We start from the raw sequence: 19,714 nt of genomic DNA on the forward strand, positions 1-19,714 counted from the left end.
GGCGGGGTCAACGTGAGCGCCGCGACTCCGCCCGGCTCCGTCCTCTTCCCCCCACGCCGCCCGCGCGCCCACAGGGCAACACGCAGGCGCGACTTCTGCCCGCCCTGGGGTTCAGGGCCAGGAGCCCCCCACCCGAATGCCCGGCAGGAGCGCGGCAGATGGGGGAGTGGACCCGAGGTTGAGGCTCCGCGCTGCACTACGGATGGGAGTGGCAGTTCATTTATTAATAGTGCCAGCCAGGGCGGGAAGAGCGCCAACAGCCAGGCCGTCGGCACCTTAGTTACCCAGGGAGAGTGAGAGTCACACCGTATTTACCCAGCTGGGAGTGGAGTAGGGGGTGGGAGGGTTGGCGCAAGCCCCGGAAGTCGGACCGAACTCTGATCACCAAGGAATCGCGATCTTTCGGGGGTGGGAGAAGGAGGGGATAATGATAAAAAACCCATAAAATACTTAAGCCGGTAAACCTGTAAGGTAGGAAGCCATTCAGGGTGAGAGACGTCGCCTACAATACTTGGGAGGGAGAGATCTCTTCTGGCCAGGACAGAGGGTGGTTCTGAGAAGGCTTCAAGGAAAGGAGGGCATTTGAGCTAGGCCACTGAGGAAGGGTAGGCTGTGGACATTAGGATGCAGGAAAGGTCACTGCAGGCTGGGGAAATGCCCAGCAAACACTGGGAGGTGGGAAATACTCGTACAAGTGTAAGTAGAAGGAACAGCAAGCATCGTTGGTTGGTTTTCAAAGTTGTGAGGGGCGTAGGGAAAAATACAGGTGGAAAAGACTGTTGGGGTCAGGTTGCAGAGGGCCTTGACTGGGAGTGGGGGTTGGATATTTTTCTTCTGTTCTGTGGGGAATCTCTAGATCACCGCTGACCAATAGAAATATAATGCAAGCCACATAGGTGATTTAAAATTTTGTTTCTAGTTAAAAAAAAAAAGCAGGTGTATTAATTTTAATAATGCATTTTATTTAGCTTAATACATCAAAAAGTACTATAGTTTCAGCATGTAATTAATATAAAAATTATTGAGATATTTTACTTTGTTTTTGTACTGTCTTCAAAACACAGTGTGTATTTTACACTTAGAACACATCTCAGTTCAGACTAGCCACATCTCGCTTGTTCAATAGCAACATGTAGCTTGTGACTACTGTGTCAGTGCAGGTTTGGATGGTTTGCTAAGGTGAATGATACTGTCAGATTCCCTTTCAGGGAAATTAACTTAGCTAAATCTTTGTGTAGAGTGGGCTGGAGGAAGGAAGCTATTGCTATTTTTCATTCACTTATTCATTCATCCAACAATGCTTATTAAATGCCTAGTATGGGCAGACACTGTTTTAAGTGCTGGGGATACAGAACTGAACTTGATAAAATCTTGGCCCTTAGGAAGCTTACATTTTATGGGGAGAGGCAGAAATAAATGAATATATAGTAAATACAAGAGTCCTTTTAAAAGTTCATGGCAAAATTTGTATTATTTTTTAATTCCATTTTTCCATGAACTTTTTGAAGTACCCTTGTACATAGTAAGTCGGATGGTGAAACATCCTATGGAGAAAAATAAAACAGAGATGGGGGTGTCGGGGTGGAAGTTGGGGGAGCCCCAGCAGGAAGGGGATTTGTGTTTTTAAAGAATGTGTTCATGAAAGGCCTCACTGAGAAGTTAACCTTTAAGTAAAGACTTGAAGCCACTCTGCTGTGGGGGCAGCCATGGGTGCAGGAGGCAGGGAAGAAGTCCAGGTAGAGAGAACCAGCAAGTACAGGGAGTCATCACTGTAGGGACAGCATTTAAAATGGTGAGACTAGGTAAGATGCCCCTGGGAGTGAGAGTAGCAGAGAGTGACGAGGTCTGATGGTATGGGGTGCTGTGGCACACGAACATTTGGAGGTCAGGGATATGACAAACAACCAGCAAAGGAGTCTGGAAAGGAGTAGCCAGTGAGATAGAAGGAAAACCAAGGGTCCTGAAAACTAAGTGTAGCTGTTTGCAGAAGGGAGTGAGTAACTACATGTAATGTGGCTGATGGGCTGAGAGAGGTGAAGACTGAGAATTAACGGTTAAATTTAGCAACATGGGGGTCACAGTGACCTTGACAGAGCAAGTGATCTGAAGGAGGCCCCTGCAGTCCTGGGAAGAACTAACCTGGGTTTAAGCAGGGCACAGGAAAATGAAAAAGGGACACAGATTGGCAGGTGTCAATATGGGAGATACAGGGTCTCTCAGTTCACTGTGGAGGAGTGGGAGAGGGAGGAAGAGTCCAGAGCTACTCCAGTCCCCTACTCCCCTAGCTTGAGTGTGGAAGATCACATCTGCCCATTAGTTCTGCTGAAGCCAGTTTGGGACTTTTTAAGAGGACATTTCACTGAAAAGAAGAAAGGGAAAAAGTGTAAACACATAGGGACAGATGAACTTACAATACCTGGGTTTCTCCTCCCAAGATAAAAGTCCAGTTATAAATTAATTTAAGGTATAAGACTAGCATTTACTGAGCACCTATGATATGCCAGGCAATAGTCTAGGTGTTTCATATATGTTTGCTAATTTATTCCAATTTAAGCTTCACAACAACTTTCTAAGGTAGGTATTATGCCCATTTTATAGAAGAAGAAACTGAGGCCTGGAGAGGTTAGGTGAATTGCTTTTCTAAGCTCAAGGTCCTGCAGATGGTCTGGGATTCAAAGCTAGATCTGTCTAATAACACAATTTATGCTAGTTCCATTGCACTTGGATATCTGGAGTCTTTTCGAGAAATCTGGGGAACGTGGGGCTAAAAGACTTTTTTCCTGGTCTTGAACGATTCCCCTGCTTCAAGGCTCCTTCAGCTTTCTGAAGCCCCAGAGGGCAGTGGGTTCATTTCTCTTCCCCCCATCTCAAGAAATTAACTTTTCTGGTTAACCTTTGCCCTTGGCAAGTCAGACCCTAAGGGTCTCACCTTTTTTCTCTTTTGTGAGGGAGAATATGGTTTTCCTATTATTCTGTGTCACCAGCAATGAGAGATGATTTTTTGAGGGCAGGAACTTGAGCGAATAACATAGGCAGTCTAAAAACAGGGCAGTGTGGGTCCCAGACAATGTTAGGGTTATGGGCAAATTTAGCTGAGATAGACTTAAGGGAACATCTCAAGATTCCTTGAGTCCGTAAGGACATCAAGCCTTATCTGTAGACTCAGTAAAACTACAGCTACTGTTATGTGGAGAGGGGAGTTCTTGATGGTTTTGATTAAAGAAGGCCACTTATACTAAAAAATATTAGAAGCCACAGACAGTCCAAACTCTTCACTTAACCTTTGAGAAAACAGGGACCCCGGAAGTAGAATGACTTGCTAGAGTTCACACAGCCAATTGGTAGACTTTCAGCTTCCAGTCCAATGTTCCTTATGCTCTGCCACTAGAAAAGACAAGCTGGGGAGGAAACTCAAGAGTGGCTCACCCAACAGTGGGGACAAAAGTTGTATTAAAAAAGGAGTTAGCAAGTAGAGCCTGGTGTGCCTGACATGGTTGTTAGTGCTCCTTGGGATCATCAGCCAGTGTGACTGATCAAAACCTGCAACTGTCAGCCCTGGTGCTCTTTGCTGCTGTGAAGTGTCATGCCTTCAGCTATGCTGGGTGTCTTGGAATATGCTGGGTGAAATATATGCAGAAAGATAAGGATGGTGAGCATAGCCTTATTTTGGAGTTTATTTTTTTAGAAAGAGAGTAAGGCAAGCCTGGACCCTAATTCTCAAATTCTGATTCCCAGCTCCAGATTGCTGTGTGAATTCCCTCTCACACTGAGACGACCTGGCTCAGTGATGGATTAGGATTGCTGCTGTTTTATGGCCAGTGTCCCAGCCCTTCCTGCCTCTCTGCCTTTGGCCCCCATCAGGGCCAGACAAAGTTGTGAAGGAGGCAAATGACAAGTTTGAAGATGCTTTTATTGGGAAGGAGAAGGACTGAACACACTCCTGATAAATTTAGACATGAGTGCCAGGCTTAGGAAAGAGATAAAATAAATAGGCAGTAACTGGGGAGGGCTCCCAGCACAGCCAGAAGGGGTACCATTTACTTCAACCTCCGGGTGGCTCATCCTTTCTGCTGTGTGAGCTAGGGTGCAGGGTGTGCTTCAAACTGGGGACCTGGATGAGAAATTCTATAAAGGGTATCAGATCCATCCTCTTGCATGTGAGAGGGTCTTTGTATTGGAGGTCTCTGAGCCGAGGCCTAAGGTCTTATCTGAGGAGAGAAAAAGATTCAGATGGACTGTCAGAGCTCATGCCACGAATAGCTTGGAGTCTCAAGGTACGCCTGAATGCATGAAGCCAAGCCCCTGGAGGAATCCTGTGCCTAGTACCTGCCACACTTACTTCCACCCCACGGTTGGGACTATTGACTTGTCCACCCGGCACTCTCACTCTTGCTCAGGGAAGACCAGACACTCCCAATGGGAGTCAGGACCCCAGGGTCCTTCTCCCACCTCACCCCCAGCGTCCTTCTGACAGCCTCCAGGCGTGCCAGGACCCGTGCGGCATCCTGTGGACATAGCATCTGCAGCTCTCCAGGTCTCATGCGAAGCAGCTGGCTCCCTGTTAGGGACCCGAGTGTCTTCACTGTGCTGTGAACAAAAATAGCAGAAGCCATCAGTGGTGGGGTGAAAGGACCCTGGGTTTGAGTATTGGGTAGAGAAAGGGCTGTTTGAGCTTGGAGGTTGGAGTTACAGGAGAATTCATGGAATAAAGTATCTGAAAGTAAGGGAGCAAAATAAACATTTTGGCTTAAACCAATCTCAGAACTCCCAGGTTTGAAGGGAGAAGTGGTCTGGAAGAGACTCTTCTGTGGGGAGGGGTGGCTGAGCTGGCAGTCGGGGCTCTCTACGAGTCCACTCCCCCATCCTTGCTGCCTTCACCACGGCAGGGGCTCCCCACTTAATGCTTCAACCTGGGCTTGGACAAGCCCCCTGCTTTCCTTAACTCAGCAGAGACAGCACTGGGATGGGGTCTGTTGTGTACAGTGTAGGCCAAGTTGTACGTTCTGGGTCTCTGGGTTTCCTTGGTTATCATCTAGGCGCCTTTTGAAGGTCCTCCCTCCATACTCCATGGGGCTAGGCACTCACGTGCTGGAGAAGTTCTCTGCCTGCAGCCAGGCTGTGACCTCCTCAGGCCTGGAGCTAAGTCGAAGCATTGGAGCCTAGAATTGGAGGGAACTGGGGGTCAGGCCATGTTCTCTCACACCCACCCACAGCCCCCGACAGTTGGGTCCCTTCTCTGGGCTCTCATCAAATCACTTATCTCACTCTGTGGTTTTCTTGTCTGGTGGGAACCCCATCTTGTCCTCTGCTCTGGCCCCGTGATGAAGGGCACACAGTAAGCATGCAATAACACTAAATCAAACTAGGACCACCTCTTTCACTTGTCATTGAATCCTCCCCACCCCCACCTCTGATTCAGGACTTATGGCTTCTGGATAGTCTAGGCTGTGTAGTACCCGAGGGGGCGATTGGCCCTGGCTCCAGGGGGACCCCGACTCTAGGGGCTCCAGGATGTTGCTGGGAATGTAGCCGCTCTGTCCTGCCTCATTCTTCACCTGCCACCACCGCTTGCTCTGGTCCAGAACCTGCCAAGAGTCACCACCTCAGTCACCCTGAGCCTCTGTCCAGCCAGCCTTCCCTCCCCCACAAGGCTTTCTTGATTTTGACCCTTCCCCACTTTCCTTCTCCCTCTCTAGGCCCCCAACCCTGGCAGCCCCATATCTGGACCACACATCCCAGGCTGCTCAGGGCTCCCTCAACCCCCGACCTCCTTCTCTATCCTCCAGCCCATGCCTCACCTCCAGCACCTCTCCCTGGGCCACAGTCAATTCCTGTGGGTTCCTGGCTTCAAACTCATACAGGACTTGCATTTTCAGGGCTGAATTGACAGGTTTAGGGCTGGAGGGCCAGACCTTGGGGTCCCCAGACTGAGGATCGTCGTTGTATGTCTCCTCCTTAGCAAAATGTGAGGTGCTCCCTAACCTAGGACTTCCCCTGCCAAGAGACAGAATCAGGATGTCTGGAGAATGGGGCCTCAGAAATTGAGCCCCTGTCCCAGCCCCCAAAGCCCCCGATATCTCCTGCTTTCAGTCTGGTGGTGACTTTTGGATTTCCATAGAGTTTGATGGCAGGTCAGTGTTAGGTGGGGCTTGGAGTGGGGGTTTCTGCAGGCAGGAGGGGTCTGAAATGTGTCTGATTACTGAGGACATTTTCAGCAGTGGAATTTTCTGTCTGAGCTCTGCTCTGAGCACTTTATACTTGAGCTCTGGGAAATCAGAGGCACGTGTAGGTAGTATCACGAGAAGAAGGGATGGGATCCTAGGAGGGTAAAAAAACTGCTTTTTCTTCCAAGATAGTTGAGGGATGTGTTTGTACATGTCTGTTTCTGGCTAAATGAGAGTCCAAAGAGTCTCCAAGATGTAGAGCTCCATATCCAAAGATCCAAAGATCCAAAGGAACAGCCCTGTCCCTCCCTCCCGAGGACCATGTGGTCTTCACAGAGTCCAGGGCATACCGGAGGGAAATAGAGTCCTGGTATCCTAAGGGTGCCTGTAAGGGACAGAACAGAGAGTGAGCAAGAACAGGAGGTCCCTTAGCATGGTGGCAGGGAGCTGGGGTATCAGACCACAGACCTACTCACACACAGCCATCTCCTATCCCCTTTCCTGCTGCCTCCAACATACAGATACAAGTGACCACATGAACTCACCCACTATATAGTTGTCACTTGACTGTGGTTTGGACTGGGAGGGCAGAAACTAGCTAGAGACCAGGGCTCTGTGCTAAGCTCTCCTTACCTGGTTGGAGGGCTCTGGAGGCTGCCAGCCATCATAGAATGTGGGTAGATAGGGCGGGGGCTCATTGTCTGTCCAGTCAGTCCTGGGGGGAAACAAAGCTGAGTCCATGTCCACTCTGTGCCAGGCTGGAGGATGTGGAGAGGAAGGAGATGACAAGGCCTACCCCAGGGATCTTCTAGCTGATAGGGGACATGGCCCATGTGCACAGATGAAAGGCCCAGACACCCACAAAGGAGCAAACAGTTTAGCATGAACAAATCCCACGGGGCAGGTATCAGTGGGCCAGCCTCACCTCTGCCCGCACCTCCATAAGAACGCGGTGGGCATTTCATTGCACTGATTCAGGGTTTGAATTAAGTTGGTAGAACCATAGAGTGTTAGGGCTGGAAAACCCCCTTTGGGGTCTTGTGCAACATTTTTCTAACCCGTTTTTAGTTTCCCAGTAGCCAATCTCTTTCTTTCTAGCTAGTTTGTGGAACTCCACCTTGTGAAACAGATCACAGCAAAGCTGCTCTGGTTGAGTCGAGGATGGGGCTGGTACTTGCCTCTCAGCCTCCCCCCTCAGCCACTGAGCAGGACCCAGGAAGGGCTGTATTGTTTGTGGTCTCCAGGCTTGCTCTGCTTGGAATATCTAACACTTGCCTGCAGGGGAATTCCCACGCACCTCTTTGAGGAAGTTCCCCTCCCTGTTTCACAGGGGCAGAGGTGAATATTTCTGCTGAACTTGGTACATCCTTGGGTTATTGCTGCTCTCATGCTGTATTGCATGTGGTTCTGATAATTGTTTCTTACTATATTAATCTCTTTGAGGGCTGTATCCCCAGTACAATGGCTGGTATGTAGGAGGCAGCTTATTAAATGGGAACGAATAAACTATTTCCTCTTCTGAATCTTAACTGGTTCCTTCTGTTTGCCTTAGAAACATGCTCAGGTCTTCCCTTAACCCTGTTCTACCCCTTTTAAGCTGGGATCCTATTACCTTCCTCTACCAAATGTCTTGAGAATGTACCTATGTTTGCTGCCTGCATTTTCCCCCAGCTGCTTCTTTCATTATTCCTGCAACCTGATTTCTATCTCTGCCATTACTTTATTGTAACTCATCCATTTAAAATCCTGATAATCTCCTGATTGCCAAATCCAATGGCTTTGTATGGGCTCCATCTTTTGCTGAATTGCCACAATATTTAGTATTACTTATAGCTTTGGGTCAATTTGCCTAAAACCAAGTCACCAAAGTATAATTTGCTTGAAATTCAACTCTTCTGAGGGTTTTTACATCTTTTTAGTTATGCTATTTTCTGTGTTTCTTCCTTTCATTTCATTCACTCATTAATTTCTCATTATTTTAAGAAACTAGAAAACATCTAAGGGCACATCTAACTTAATATTATACTTAAAATAAGTATTCATCAAATGTGCATAGTTTTATGAATACTGAATTGTTTTGCATCTTTTTGGGTATTTTTTATCTGTTGATCTGTTTTTCTAAGGTCTCGATTTCTTGAAGTAGGGCTTGTTTTGAAACACAAAATGCTATATTCAACATGGTTACTAAATGGTAAAGTGGCTAAATAAAAGTACTTGAGGCCCTCTTATTGAGTCTATCACAGAACCTCTGTTTTCCAGTCTTGCTAGTGCTAGACAGATACCATTGCTGTCCCCACAGACAATGTGAGCCCAGTACAGCTGTGAGAGCCAGCAATCTCTGAGACTGGCTTATGCAGTTACATTTAGTCCCCAGTGTTCTGCATAACCGAATACTATTATGAGAAGGGAGGCCCAAAATCCATAAGTGATTTCATTTTAGTGATTGAATCAAGAGAGCCCACACAAATAGATTGTTTTGAGTGGAAACAACCCAAGTGTCCATCAACAGATGAATGTAGAAGCAAAATGTGGCTTATCCATGCAATGGAATATTATTCAGCCACAAAAAGGAAGAATATTCTGATACATGCTGTAACATGGATGAACCTAGAGGACATTATGCTAAGTGAAACAAGCCAGACACAAAGGGTCAAGTATTATATGATTCCACTTATATGATACTATGTTTTGAGTGGTTTTGAATTCCAAAACTCTTGTTGAAGCTTGATCCCCAGTGTGGCAGTGTTGAGAGGTGGGGCCTTTGGGAGGTGATTGGATTGTGAGGGCTCTGCCCTCATAAATGGGTTAATCTACTCATGAGTTATTGTGGGAGTGAAATTAGTGGCTTTATAAGAAGAGGAAAAGAGACCTGAGCTAGCACATTAGCACACTTTTTCCCTCTCACCATGTGATGCCCTGCACCACCTTGGGACTCAGCAGAGTCCCCACCAGGAAGAAGGTCCTCACCAGGTATATCCCCTTGACCTTGGACTTCCCAGCCTCCAGAATTGTAAGAAATAAATTTCTTGTCTTTATAAATTACGCAGTTTCAGGTATTCTGTTGTAAGCAACAGAAAATGGACTGAGACATATGAGGTACCTAGAATAGGCAAATTCATAGAGACAGAAAGTAGAACAGAGATTACCAGGGGCTGGGGGGGGAGGGTAGGAAACAGGGAATTATTGTTTAATGGGTACAGAGTTTCTATTTGGGATGATGAAAATGTGCTGGAAATAGATAATGGTAAATATTGGTTGTACAACATTGTTAATGTGCTTAATGCCACTGAATTATGCACTTAAAATGGTTAAATTTTATGTTTTATATTTTCTACGGCAATAAAATATGGATTGTATTGAACTATACTTTATGTCTTTAGACAAACTAGACAAAAAAGTCCTTTAATGGGGCTGACTTGAAAAGAACTGGTCATTAGGCAAAAGACTCACCGGAAAACTAGCTTTTGCCTGTTGATTTCTCTGTCTTTCTAAAACCCCCTTCTCTCTTGGTTTCATCTCTCTGCTCTTTTGGGTCTCCTTTTAACATTCTGGAATTTCTCTTTGCCTTCCTAACCCTTTTTCCTTTTGTCACCTACATGTAGAAGTTTCCCAAGGCCCTGCTCTCTTGTCATGGTCTTGAGCAAACCGTGCTTGTTAAGTGAGTTCTGGGGCCCTCACTGGAGTGCTCCCCTCGAGCTGTGCCTCCAACTTTCACTTTTATTTCTTTTTTATTTTTGTTGCCTTTGTTTTTTCTTTCTCTATTTTCCAATTCTCACTTCTGTTCTCACTGTTTACCACACAGCCCGATCGGGCCTCTCACCTCTCTGCCCGGCCACCGGCCTCTGTGAAATGATCACTGACACCCCAGCTTGGCGTATCTCAGCGGGTCTCATCCCCCGCTGCCCGAGGCTCTCATCAGCTCGGCCTCCTCGTCCAGCTGCCTGTCTCATAGTCCTGCTGGCGTGGAGTACCTCTTTCTCTCTCAACTCCCGGTCAACTGGCTGCCAAATCTTACTGATGTTACCTTAGCATCTCTTGTGTCAGTAATTCTTAAGTTCTGGGCCAGACTGAGACAAAGTTTTCACTTTGTCCTTGACAAAAATGAGAAATATTTCACTTAGAAGGTCGTCATCTCTCCTTTCTTGGGAAAAATGGTTCTTTTTTTTTTTTTTCTGAGATAATGCCTTTCCTTCAGAAATGGGTGATGGTAAGGGGTGGTTTTTTTTTTTTTTTAACTGTTCACACTTAGCCTAATAAACAGTTGGGAATTCCATGCAGAGTCTCCCAAATTGTTTTGAAATATTTCTTGCTTGCAACAATGTACAGCCTGGCCACCTCTGATGTCCTGTACTATGCCCCTATGCCTCTCTCCTCCAATTCAGTTCAGGCCTTGTCTTCACTCACCGGCTGGTGGTCCAGGCTACACCCAGCCCCTTCCAGAGGTCACTCTCAGATGGGCTTAGACAGGACTGCAGCAGGTCAATGGCTTTGGGGGTGAGGAGGGGTGAGATCACTTGGGCTGCTAGGCCATCCTCAGGGCACTGGTCCAGGATCTGGGGGAGAGATGGAAGGTGTCAGGAAGTCCAGGCCCCCACAGGGCAAATGGGGCTGGGAAAGGGCCCCGAGCCCCTGTCTTCCCACTTTTGCCATGCTGCATTGCCTCCTGCAAGTGGCCCTGTCTGCCTTGGGCCTGCTGCTCCTTCCATCTCCCTCAGAGCCCTGGTGTCCTTAGCTCTGACCCCCGCCCACCGAGTCTTATGGGGGTGCTGCATACACCAGTGACAGTGTCTTGTGGTCAAGGAGGAGGGTGTGTTTGGGTGAGCAGAGAGCAGGCCCACAATTTCTCTCTGTCCCCTGCCTTCCACCCTGGCCCCTGCTCCCCCTGTCCCCCTCCACCAGCTTCCTTCGCTCCCTCCAATCTTTCGTGACTTCAGCCTGTCCCTCTTCCCCACCCTGTCTTTCTCTCACCACCCTGTCCTCCCCCAACTCACGAAGTCCAGAGTTTGGAAGAGGATATGCACGAACTCGGGTGCACTCGTCTCCTTCAGCCTGATGGCGAGCTTCCCCTGGGGGAACAGGGCAATGGCTGTTACCACCCTTTGGGACCCCACCCAACCTTCACCAGGACTCCAGGTCCCTATCATTGTTTTGCGTCTTGGTTGACAGCCTGGCACTCTCTGAAAGTCCCGAGATGGGAGAGGGGAGGTTCTAGGGGCAGTAGATGGAGAATAAAAAGGCTTGGGATGGTCTATGTGACCAGAGGGCAGAGGGTTGCTGGTGGAGGGCTGGGGAACTTGTGAGGAGCCACATACCAGGAGACTGAAGCTGTACTTGATCTTCTGGAAGCAGTCAATGTACTGTGCCTGTGTTATCCCTGTGAGATAAGGGGTGAAGGCAGGGGGTCCATATCATCCCAAGACACCCCCTACTCCTCTCTCCTGGCCCTCAGCACTCACCCCCCTGATCCTTGTGCTTTTTTTTCAGAAATCTCCTCTTCTTCTTATGGCTGGTCTTTGCCTGGGCCTCCTTCAGTTTTCCCACGAACAGCTCAATGTCCCTCAGAACATGGTTCAGCACCTCCTGGGCCCCAAATAACCCATGGTTTTGAGTGGGCAGTGAGGTCCACCCTGGAAGTCCCAACCCTGCCCCCATCCCCCTCCCCACCATAAGCCCCAGCCTCAAGCCCATCTGGGGTTTGAACAGGCCTCCCTGTCCCTCCTCAGCCCACAGCCCACACCTCCTAGGTGAGGGGGAGGGTTGGTGTCCTCCCTCTCCCCCAAGCCCCCAAAGCCTCAGTAAGCCCAAGACCAACTGCAGTTACTTCATCCCTCTGTGGGTCCTCAGGGGATGGGGACCGCCTTGGAGGAGGCAGAGTGGAGGCATTCCAGTGGACACTGGGCTGGAGTGGCAGGGACCTTGATGATGGTGGGATGCCTGCAATGTAAGGGGACCACAGGCCTAGAGCTTCTTTGACTTTTGATCTAAATCTTCTCCTCCACGTGCCCCCGTGCCCCGAAACTTACTGGGCTCTGGGGTCATCCAGTGGCGCCGTTCTGGAGGGGGCCCCTGTTCTGGAGAGGGTGCTCGTTCCGTAGGGTGTGGCCTCCATCTGTCCTGGTGTGGATGAAGGGCTCCAAATCGGGGTCTGCTGAGGACATGGTGGGGGACTCACCTTTGACAAGGTTCTTGGGACAGAGGCCCTGCCTACACTTCTGCCCCAGGACCCAGGAGCACAACCCCCTGCTCCTTGGTCATCATCTAGACCCTTTCCTGACTTCACCCTGCCTCATCTGCCTTCCCTCTAGGCCTTCTTTGGTCCCATGTCAGTCTCTGGGACCATCTCCAGTGTCCCCTGGGCCCAGCCCCTTCCCCATGCCCATCTCTGTCCTGGCCTCTCCTCAGTTCCTGGCTCAGGTTGATTGGTTCACAGGCTCTTGGGATCCCCAAGATGTGGGGCCAGTGTCTGGGCCCAAAGCCTGAGCTGTGAGGCCCCACAGTGGGCTGAGCAGAGGCTGCCTACCTTTGCTCCAGCTCTTCCTCCAGGGCCTTCTGCAGGCTGGTCCTCAGTTGCTCTGCCTGGAGGAAGCAGCAGTCAGGCAGGCTGTGTGTGTGTGTGTGTGTGTGAGAGAGAGAGAGAGAGAGAGAGATGGTCATTGAACCCCACCCCTGGCCACTCACCCCCACTTCCTGGCATTGGAAGAGCAGAGTGCTGGTGCCTGGCAGGCCTGACTCCTGAACAGTGATGGACAGGACAGAGTTGTAGGAGCAGATGTTCAGTGCCACATCCATGGCCTGGATGCTGTCCAGACGGTAAGAGTCCAGCTCCTCCTGGCCCAGGCAGAGAGGTCAGTTGTGAGGCTATGGAGAGCCAGGGTTGGCTCCTGGGAGCTCCTGACCAGAGTAACCCAGCCCTTGGGTGGGCTGGGATTGAGGTGTCATCTACCCTGTGCCTCTGTTCCCATCCTGTTCTCTTCCTAATTTGGGTGTGTGTTGTATATGAGAGGGGTAGCTGCTGTTTGGGGCATGGAGGGGTAGAGTTCCAGAGCCTGGTGCTTGCTGTTCCACAGCCTGGGTTAGCTATGGCCCATCGCTGGGTTTGGTGGGTGGCTGACCTTGGTTTCGATGTCCTGCAGCTGAAGCCAGCCATCTCTGACCTGCAGGATCAAGTCTTGGCTCCACACCCGGCCCTGAGCATCCATCTCCTGCAGCTGCTGCAGAACATCCTTGGGCTCCCGGACTCTCTGAGTCCCCAGCTTACACGTCATCAGGTGCTGAGAGGGGAGAAGGTGGCCCAGGACTGGGAGAATGTTTGGAGAGGGGATTACAGGTGGTGGTGGGCAGGTGAAAGGCAGCAGGGGAGGAAGCATGTCCTTGGCCCCCTCGTGGGGGGAGGTCCCAGGCTCCAGATAAAGCAGGCTTCAATGGCCGATGTGAGGGCCAGGGTAAAAGCAGTCAGGCTAGGGATGGGACCTCCAAGTCTGGGTCTGAGGGGCTGCATTAGGCCAGAGTTTTCAGGACTCTGGAGGAAGGACAGTCACAGCCTTTAGAGGTCCAGGCCAGAGAGGTGGCTGGGTGGTGGCAGATGCGAGCTCCAACCACCCAACAAATAATGTTTAAACTCCTCTGGGGGTGGGATATGAGACCCTCAGATTCTGTCCCTGGCTTCCTTTGCTCCCCTTGGGAACTCACCATCCCAACCTGGTCTTCTTCCTCACTGACCAAGTATTCCTGTCTCTGCACCTTTGCCCATGCTGTTCTCTATACCCAGAATGCTTTTCCCAGTTGTGCCAATCCATCACCTCCCAATCCTGCAGGAAGAAGATCATGCTCCACCTTCTCCCCGATTCTTGCCTGAGGAGATCCATAGTGATCTCAGTCTCCACTCAAGTCCTTGCTCACTGCTAGTCTGATCATTCAGTGGGTTTTTGCTGTTATCTGTCCCCCTCTAGGAGACCCCTCCCTTCTCCAAACCAAACACTGCCTTCACAAGTTGCTCTCCACCCCAGTCTCTTGTTGGGGGGAGATGAAGCCTGCTTCCTGCCCCTTGATCCCACCCCCTGCTCCCTTCTCAGGTCCTAGCCACTCTCCCTGTGTTTGCACTGCCAGCATGTTCTGGGGACCCTGACATCATGAGTCTGTTGTCCTGAACATGTCCTCTCGCTCTTACCTCTGGGACTAAGTGAAGCCAGTTCCTAGACCCAGTCCCACAATGGTGTCCTCCTGACTTCTCTCCAACTGGCTGGGAGCCCTCCCTTCATTGCCCTGTAGGACCTCCAGACCATCTCAGTGCTCCTCCCCCATTAGAACCCTAACATCTGCAGCCCTTCAGGCAACTAGATCTCGCAGTGCCTGTGTCACCCTCCCAGGCAGGGCCAGAGACTCTATTCTGGCCGCTGAGCAGCTCATGTCCACCTGGGAGCTCAGGCCCAGACACCTCCCCTCTTGGACAGTGGCCTTCTCAGGCCCTCATGAGGTCTGTGGACCTCATATTCCTTCCTCCAGCCATGCAAGGTCCTGGGCAAAGAGCAGTTCCCTGGAGACAACTGTGGCAGGAGGCGAGTTGGGAGACAGGTGGGGGTGGGTGAGGTGGTTGCAGGTGCCTTCTGGCCCATCCCTCTGCTACTTCTTCCTGTCTGGGGACAGGACATCCACTCCTCACCCTCCACCCAGGCTTGTTCTGCCAACCCCCAATTGCCCCTCATCTTCTGGCACTTAGCAGATGCTTAGTCAGGCTTGGTGGATCTGAGTCTGTGGGATCTGGCCTGGTCAGGCTGTAGCTTCCGTGGCAGGCAATTGTGTGAGATGTCTACATTTTGGCAGGGCGGTGGGCACATGGAAACACTTGGGTTTAGTTGGAAACCACCTGGGGCCCCAGAAGTACTCACCTCCACCCTGTGCTGCAGGAGGGTGGGCTCTGAGCTGAGGCTCTGGGAGTACTCCTTCCGGTGCACTGCAGGGTACAAAGCATGGGGTGAAGGTGGCAGAAGAGATGAGATAAGACAGGCAACTGCAAGGGGCAGTTGGTGTGAGAGGGAGACAGAGGATGGGGGTGGCCAGGGAGAGGGCTGGCGGGGAGAGCTTACAGTAAATGGCTTTGCTGCTGGGCCGGGACATGTTGATCCTGCTGAGACGGACTCCTAGAACCCAAAGTGAAACAAAGAGACAGGCATCAGAGCTGGGAAGAGGAGGAGCAGGTGCAGCAGGGCAGGAGAGCTGCTCTTGCTCTAGCCTGAGGCCTCTGGGACCAGACCCAAAGCTCCTGGCTCCAGGGGGACTCCTCTGAGGAGCCCTTCATCTTGGCTGGGCCTGAAAGCCCCAGGCTGAGTGAAGGGAGGGCTGGGGAGGCTGTAGTATGGATGGACCCCAAGGCAATCTCCAGGCCTCCCATTATTTGGATCTGGGATCAGATCCTATCCTGGACCTGGGTGTGAAAGATGCCAGATGAGTGGGCTGCCCCAGCTTCTGTAAGGGGGGCAGAGCCTTCCCTGCCAGAGCAAGTCCTCTTGTCCAACCCTGTTTCAGTTCTGCAAACTGTGAGAAAGGTGATGTTACCTCTTAAGCTGGGGACCCTTTCAGGAGGACAGTGTATGTGCATGTGCTTATGATGAGGCTCTGTAGGATTCGTCGGTGATCTGCACTTCCCTGAATGTCAAGTTTCCTGTCTCCTTGCCTTTTCATATTCTGTATCCTCTGCCCAGAGCCCCTCCCCACCTCAACCTTTCACATTCCAGCTCAAGGATCCCCTCTTTGATCACCCTGCCCAGTGCCCTCCTAGTGCCATGCTGAAGCTTGTACATTCCTCTCTAACCACAGCAGTCATGACAGCCACCATAGTTATTGCCGTGAGCCTGGTGCCAAGCCTGTTATGAGCATTATATCATCTAATTTGCACTACCACTCATTTGTACTTACTTGGTGCTATGTGCCAAGCACTGTTCTAAGGGCTTTACTTTCATTAACTCATTTAATCCTCAAAACAAACTCACGAGGTGGGTACTGTTATCCCCATTTACCAGATGAGGACCCTGAGGCACCAGGCCTGAGGTCACAAATGAGTGTTTTTTTTTTTTAATTTTAAAGATGATCAGTAAGGGGATCTTAACCCTTGACTTGGTGTTGTCAGCACCACACTTTCTGAAGTGAGCTAACTGGCCATCCCTGTATAGGGATGCAAACGTGTGGCCTTGGTGTTATCAGCACCACACTCTCCCAAGTGAACCCTGGACCGGCCCCCACGAATGAGTAGTTAATAGAGAGTGAACCCAGACCTGCCTGGCTGCAAACTCCAAGTTTAAATTGTTTATTAATGCGCCTCTGTCACCTGGGCTGTGAGTTGGCACAGAGAGGATCTAGAATACATATATGTTGAAATGGAACAGAATTAAAGGCGGCGAATGAATGTGTGTGGGGTGCGGGCTGTAGTGAGTCCCGTGTGTGGGTCAAGGGTACGTGTTACCCAAATGAGGTGTGTATGCATTCTGAATAGGTGTCAGTTTTGTGGGGATCCATGAATCTGCATGGTGCACCTGGGAAACCATGGAATATCCTGGGCAAAGTGTGAGAGAGCAGCCTAAACCCCTATTTATTAGGACTGTTATAAAAATAACAGAGGATCCAAGATGATTTGGTGATGGGGAATGAATTGCCAGTGAACAATTAAAGGAAGGTGGAGTAGGCGGCTGGATCTGTTTTTCTTGTTTCCTCTTTAAGGGTAAGGAGTGCAAGAAGCCTGCTCTTCCTCCCCCCACCTCTCCCGACCCGCATGGTGACACTTCCTGCTTTTAGAGGCGGAAGAGAAAGTGAGCTCTGCCCTGGTCGGCCCCGCTCCCCCCACACCAGGGTGGTCCTTGTGGGTTTCTTTGGGCAGGTCGAGGTGGGGAAACCTCTGCTGCTAAAGATCCCGACCCCAGGAGTGGGGAGGGGCTGGCTTTAGCCTGCCTTGCCCCCTGGTGGGGGCCGGGGGAAGAGAATGGGGGACCAGTGGCAGCCCAGTTTCCTCCATTTATCCCCTGAATGTAGGGGCTTGGAGCAGGGAAGGGGTATCTAGATCACGGACACCAGGAGAAGCATCCCAGGGATGCTTCTGAAGCCCGGACCAACGTGCTCTGCTTCCTAGCCCGCCAGCCAGCAGCTGAGCCCCGAGCCCCTCCTTGGGGTTGATCCTCCTGGCTGCATCTGAGGATAGGCCGGAAAGACCCTGGCCTGGGAAGCCACTGAGTTGCCCCCACCTGCCTTGAGATTCCCTGCGGCTGGGCCAGGCCCTGATCTCTCCTGGGAGTCAGGCCCTTACCTGGGTGCCAATGAGGCCTGGTGGCTGGTCCCCCTCAGGGGGCTGGTGTTTGGGCTGGGTTTCTGGCGCTGGTGGCAGGAGGGCAGTGGCTTCTCTGCGAGCGGCCACAGGCAGAGCCCTGCTGGGGAGCAGGAAGGCCTCACGTGAGGAGGCAGACAGTGTGGAGATGAGGTTATGGAGGCAGCCACACCTGTGCTCTTTGGACTCTGGTGGGTGGGGAGGCTTCCTGGGCCCTACCCATGCAGCACCAGCTAGACCCCAGCAGTGCCTGTGTCCACAGGTGCCCCAAGCTTAGCCAGAGACCTTTGCTTCCCAGCCTCCTCCTCCGCTTACCTTTGGATGTGGGGTGCAGCCCCTCTTCTCTCTGCCTTTTGGAAACCTCCTCTGGGGCTCCAGTCAGCACCAGGCACTGGGGCTGGCGCCAGAAGGAAAGGGCACCCGCAGCCCAAAGAGTCTGGGTTCTGTGGTCAGGGACAGGTTGGCTGGAGGTGGACCCCAGTCTTGGGGGAAGCTGCAGGCTACCATGTGTGCTGCATCCGTGGGTGTGTGGCCAGGTGTGCCCAGGTGGTGCCTGTGAGCAATACGTGGGTTTTGTCAGAGAAGATGGGGACTGGGGCATGGAACCACCATGGACACTACATGCAGGGCTGAGATTCCTTTCCAGTAGGGCCATCGTAGGTCCTACCCTTCTTCTGTCCCCTCCCACCCAGCAGGGAGCCCTCTCACCCTCTGTTCTTGCTCTTCCACTCTTTCTCCTTCTCCGCTTCACCCCATGCCCCAGGCTGGCTGGCTTCAGCAAAGATGGGAAACTGAGGCCTGCCTCTGTCTCTATTCATGAACCTACCCAGAACTGGTACTTCATTTTATTTAAAAACCTTCCTTGGCACCCAGGGAGGGCCAGGCTCCCTGCCCTCTAGGAACTCACAGTCTAACCACAGAGGCCAGGTGTAAACAGAAACCAAGGGAGCACGGCAGGACGGGGGTGGGGGGAGAGAAGGGGAAACTCCAGCATGGAGGGGATTCCTGTGAGACAGAGGGTCAGACCCTCCTGGTGTTAGGATCTGTGATGGAGACTCCTATGTAGTCTGAGGGCTGGAGCCGTTATCCTGCACGTCCATTCCTGGCTTCCCTGGGACCATCCCAGGAGATCTCGGCCTACTCCTCCAACCCCACCCCACCAGCACTGCCCTGGGTGGCCTGGAGTCTAGGGATTGGATCCCAGTGAGGGGCCTTCCCCACCTGGGCTGGAGTGGGCCCCTGGGAGAGTCCATCGGACAGCCTGCTTCTGGGGCCCAGGAATCAGGTGCCTGTTGATCCAGCATCAGACACGGCTCCATAGGAGCCAGCCCTCCTGAACTCCCTGGCTGTTCTGTTCCCAGGGTCTCAGCCTTGTGGTCCTCCTTCAGCTTCTTTCAGGACAGGACAGCCTGTCCCTCATTGCTTTCTGCAGTTGCAGCCCCAGCTCCACCAAGGCTAGGGTCACATTCCACCTCTGGCTTGGGTGCCCAGCTGAGACCACGTTCCTGCCCAGCTGAGACCAGGCCCCGTCATTCCCAAAGGCCTCTCCTCAAGTCAGTGGGAGCACAGCAGGAACTGTCATGTTGGCGGGGTGGGCAGGGTTGGAAGGGGCTCGAGCCACACGGAATCTTTGGGCAGAGAAACTATGAATGCCACCTGGCATCCTCGGCACCTTGCGCTCTGCAGTGCCCTTTAGCAATGCTCCTGGCACCTGTGTGGGTCTCCTCAGACAGGAGACCCTTTGCAGCTTGGGTGGGGCTGGGCGTCCTGGGGCTTTTTTGGTGTCAGGCATTGTGGACATCTGCTAGAGTGGAGCTGCCTCTGGGAAGAGGGGCACTGGGAAGAATGGAGAGGCCAGGCCACCCACACCTGGGACTTAGGGGCCATAACTGATGCTTCTGTGTAAAGAAAGGTTCAGGCGCCAAAGCAATTCTTTGGCACAGCAATTCTGGCTGAGGCACCAGGAGCTGGGACTCAGATGGGAAGGAAAGAAGCAGGACTCAGAAAACATATCCTTGAAATTGTGAGGCTACAAAGGCTGTGGGACCTCATTCATTCATTCAAATGCTTCCTGTGGAATTGAGGGCTTCCTGCCTGCCAGGCATTGTGTGAGGTGCTAGGATATGCCAAGATACCTTGGAACTCAATCTGAATTCATTTTCTCTCTCCAAACAATGCAATCTCTCCTCCTATGTCCCTGTTTCAGTGAAGGCATCAACATCCACCCATGTGTCCAGGCAGG

At 51.4% G+C, this 19,714-nt stretch overlaps 1 protein-coding gene across 1 annotated transcript; it reads right to left on the bottom strand.

The window, feature by feature from the left end:
- Positions 1-7: 7 nt before the first annotated feature.
- Positions 8-15,278, bottom strand: EPS8L3 (EPS8 signaling adaptor L3). Its single transcript, XM_063105804.1, has 18 exons — positions 15,248-15,278; positions 15,050-15,114; positions 13,277-13,435; positions 12,843-12,992; positions 12,685-12,740; positions 12,188-12,309; positions 11,986-12,098; positions 11,621-11,744; positions 11,477-11,538; positions 11,156-11,230; positions 10,569-10,717; positions 6,798-6,879; positions 6,515-6,549; positions 5,799-5,994; positions 5,457-5,585; positions 5,086-5,159; positions 4,455-4,587; positions 8-196 (listed from the first exon to the last, which is right to left on the bottom strand). The coding sequence occupies exons 1-18, from the start codon at positions 15,276-15,278 to the stop codon at positions 8-10; spliced, it is 1,944 nt and encodes a 647-aa protein (XP_062961874.1).
- Positions 15,279-19,714: the final 4,436 nt, after the last annotated feature.

Source organism: Cynocephalus volans, chromosome 8 (assembly GCF_027409185.1).
Source record: "Cynocephalus volans isolate mCynVol1 chromosome 8, mCynVol1.pri, whole genome shotgun sequence".
Classification (NCBI taxonomy): Eukaryota; Metazoa; Chordata; class Mammalia; order Dermoptera; family Cynocephalidae; genus Cynocephalus; species Cynocephalus volans.

What these genes read in the sequence shown, in the direction of transcription:
- EPS8L3 (XM_063105804.1), bottom strand. Translation starts at nt 15,278, where the DNA reads ATGTCCCGGCCCAGCAGCAAAGCCATTTACT. An exon ending in CAGCAGCAAAGCCATTTACT is followed by an intron (nt 15,115 to 15,247) that starts GTAAGCTCTCCC and finishes TGTACCCTGCAG; the next exon opens with TGCACCGGAAGGAGTACTCC. An exon ending in AAAGCACAAGGATCAGGGGG is followed by an intron (nt 11,539 to 11,620) that starts GTGAGTGCTGAG and finishes CTTATCTCACAG; the next exon opens with GGATAACACAGGCACAGTAC.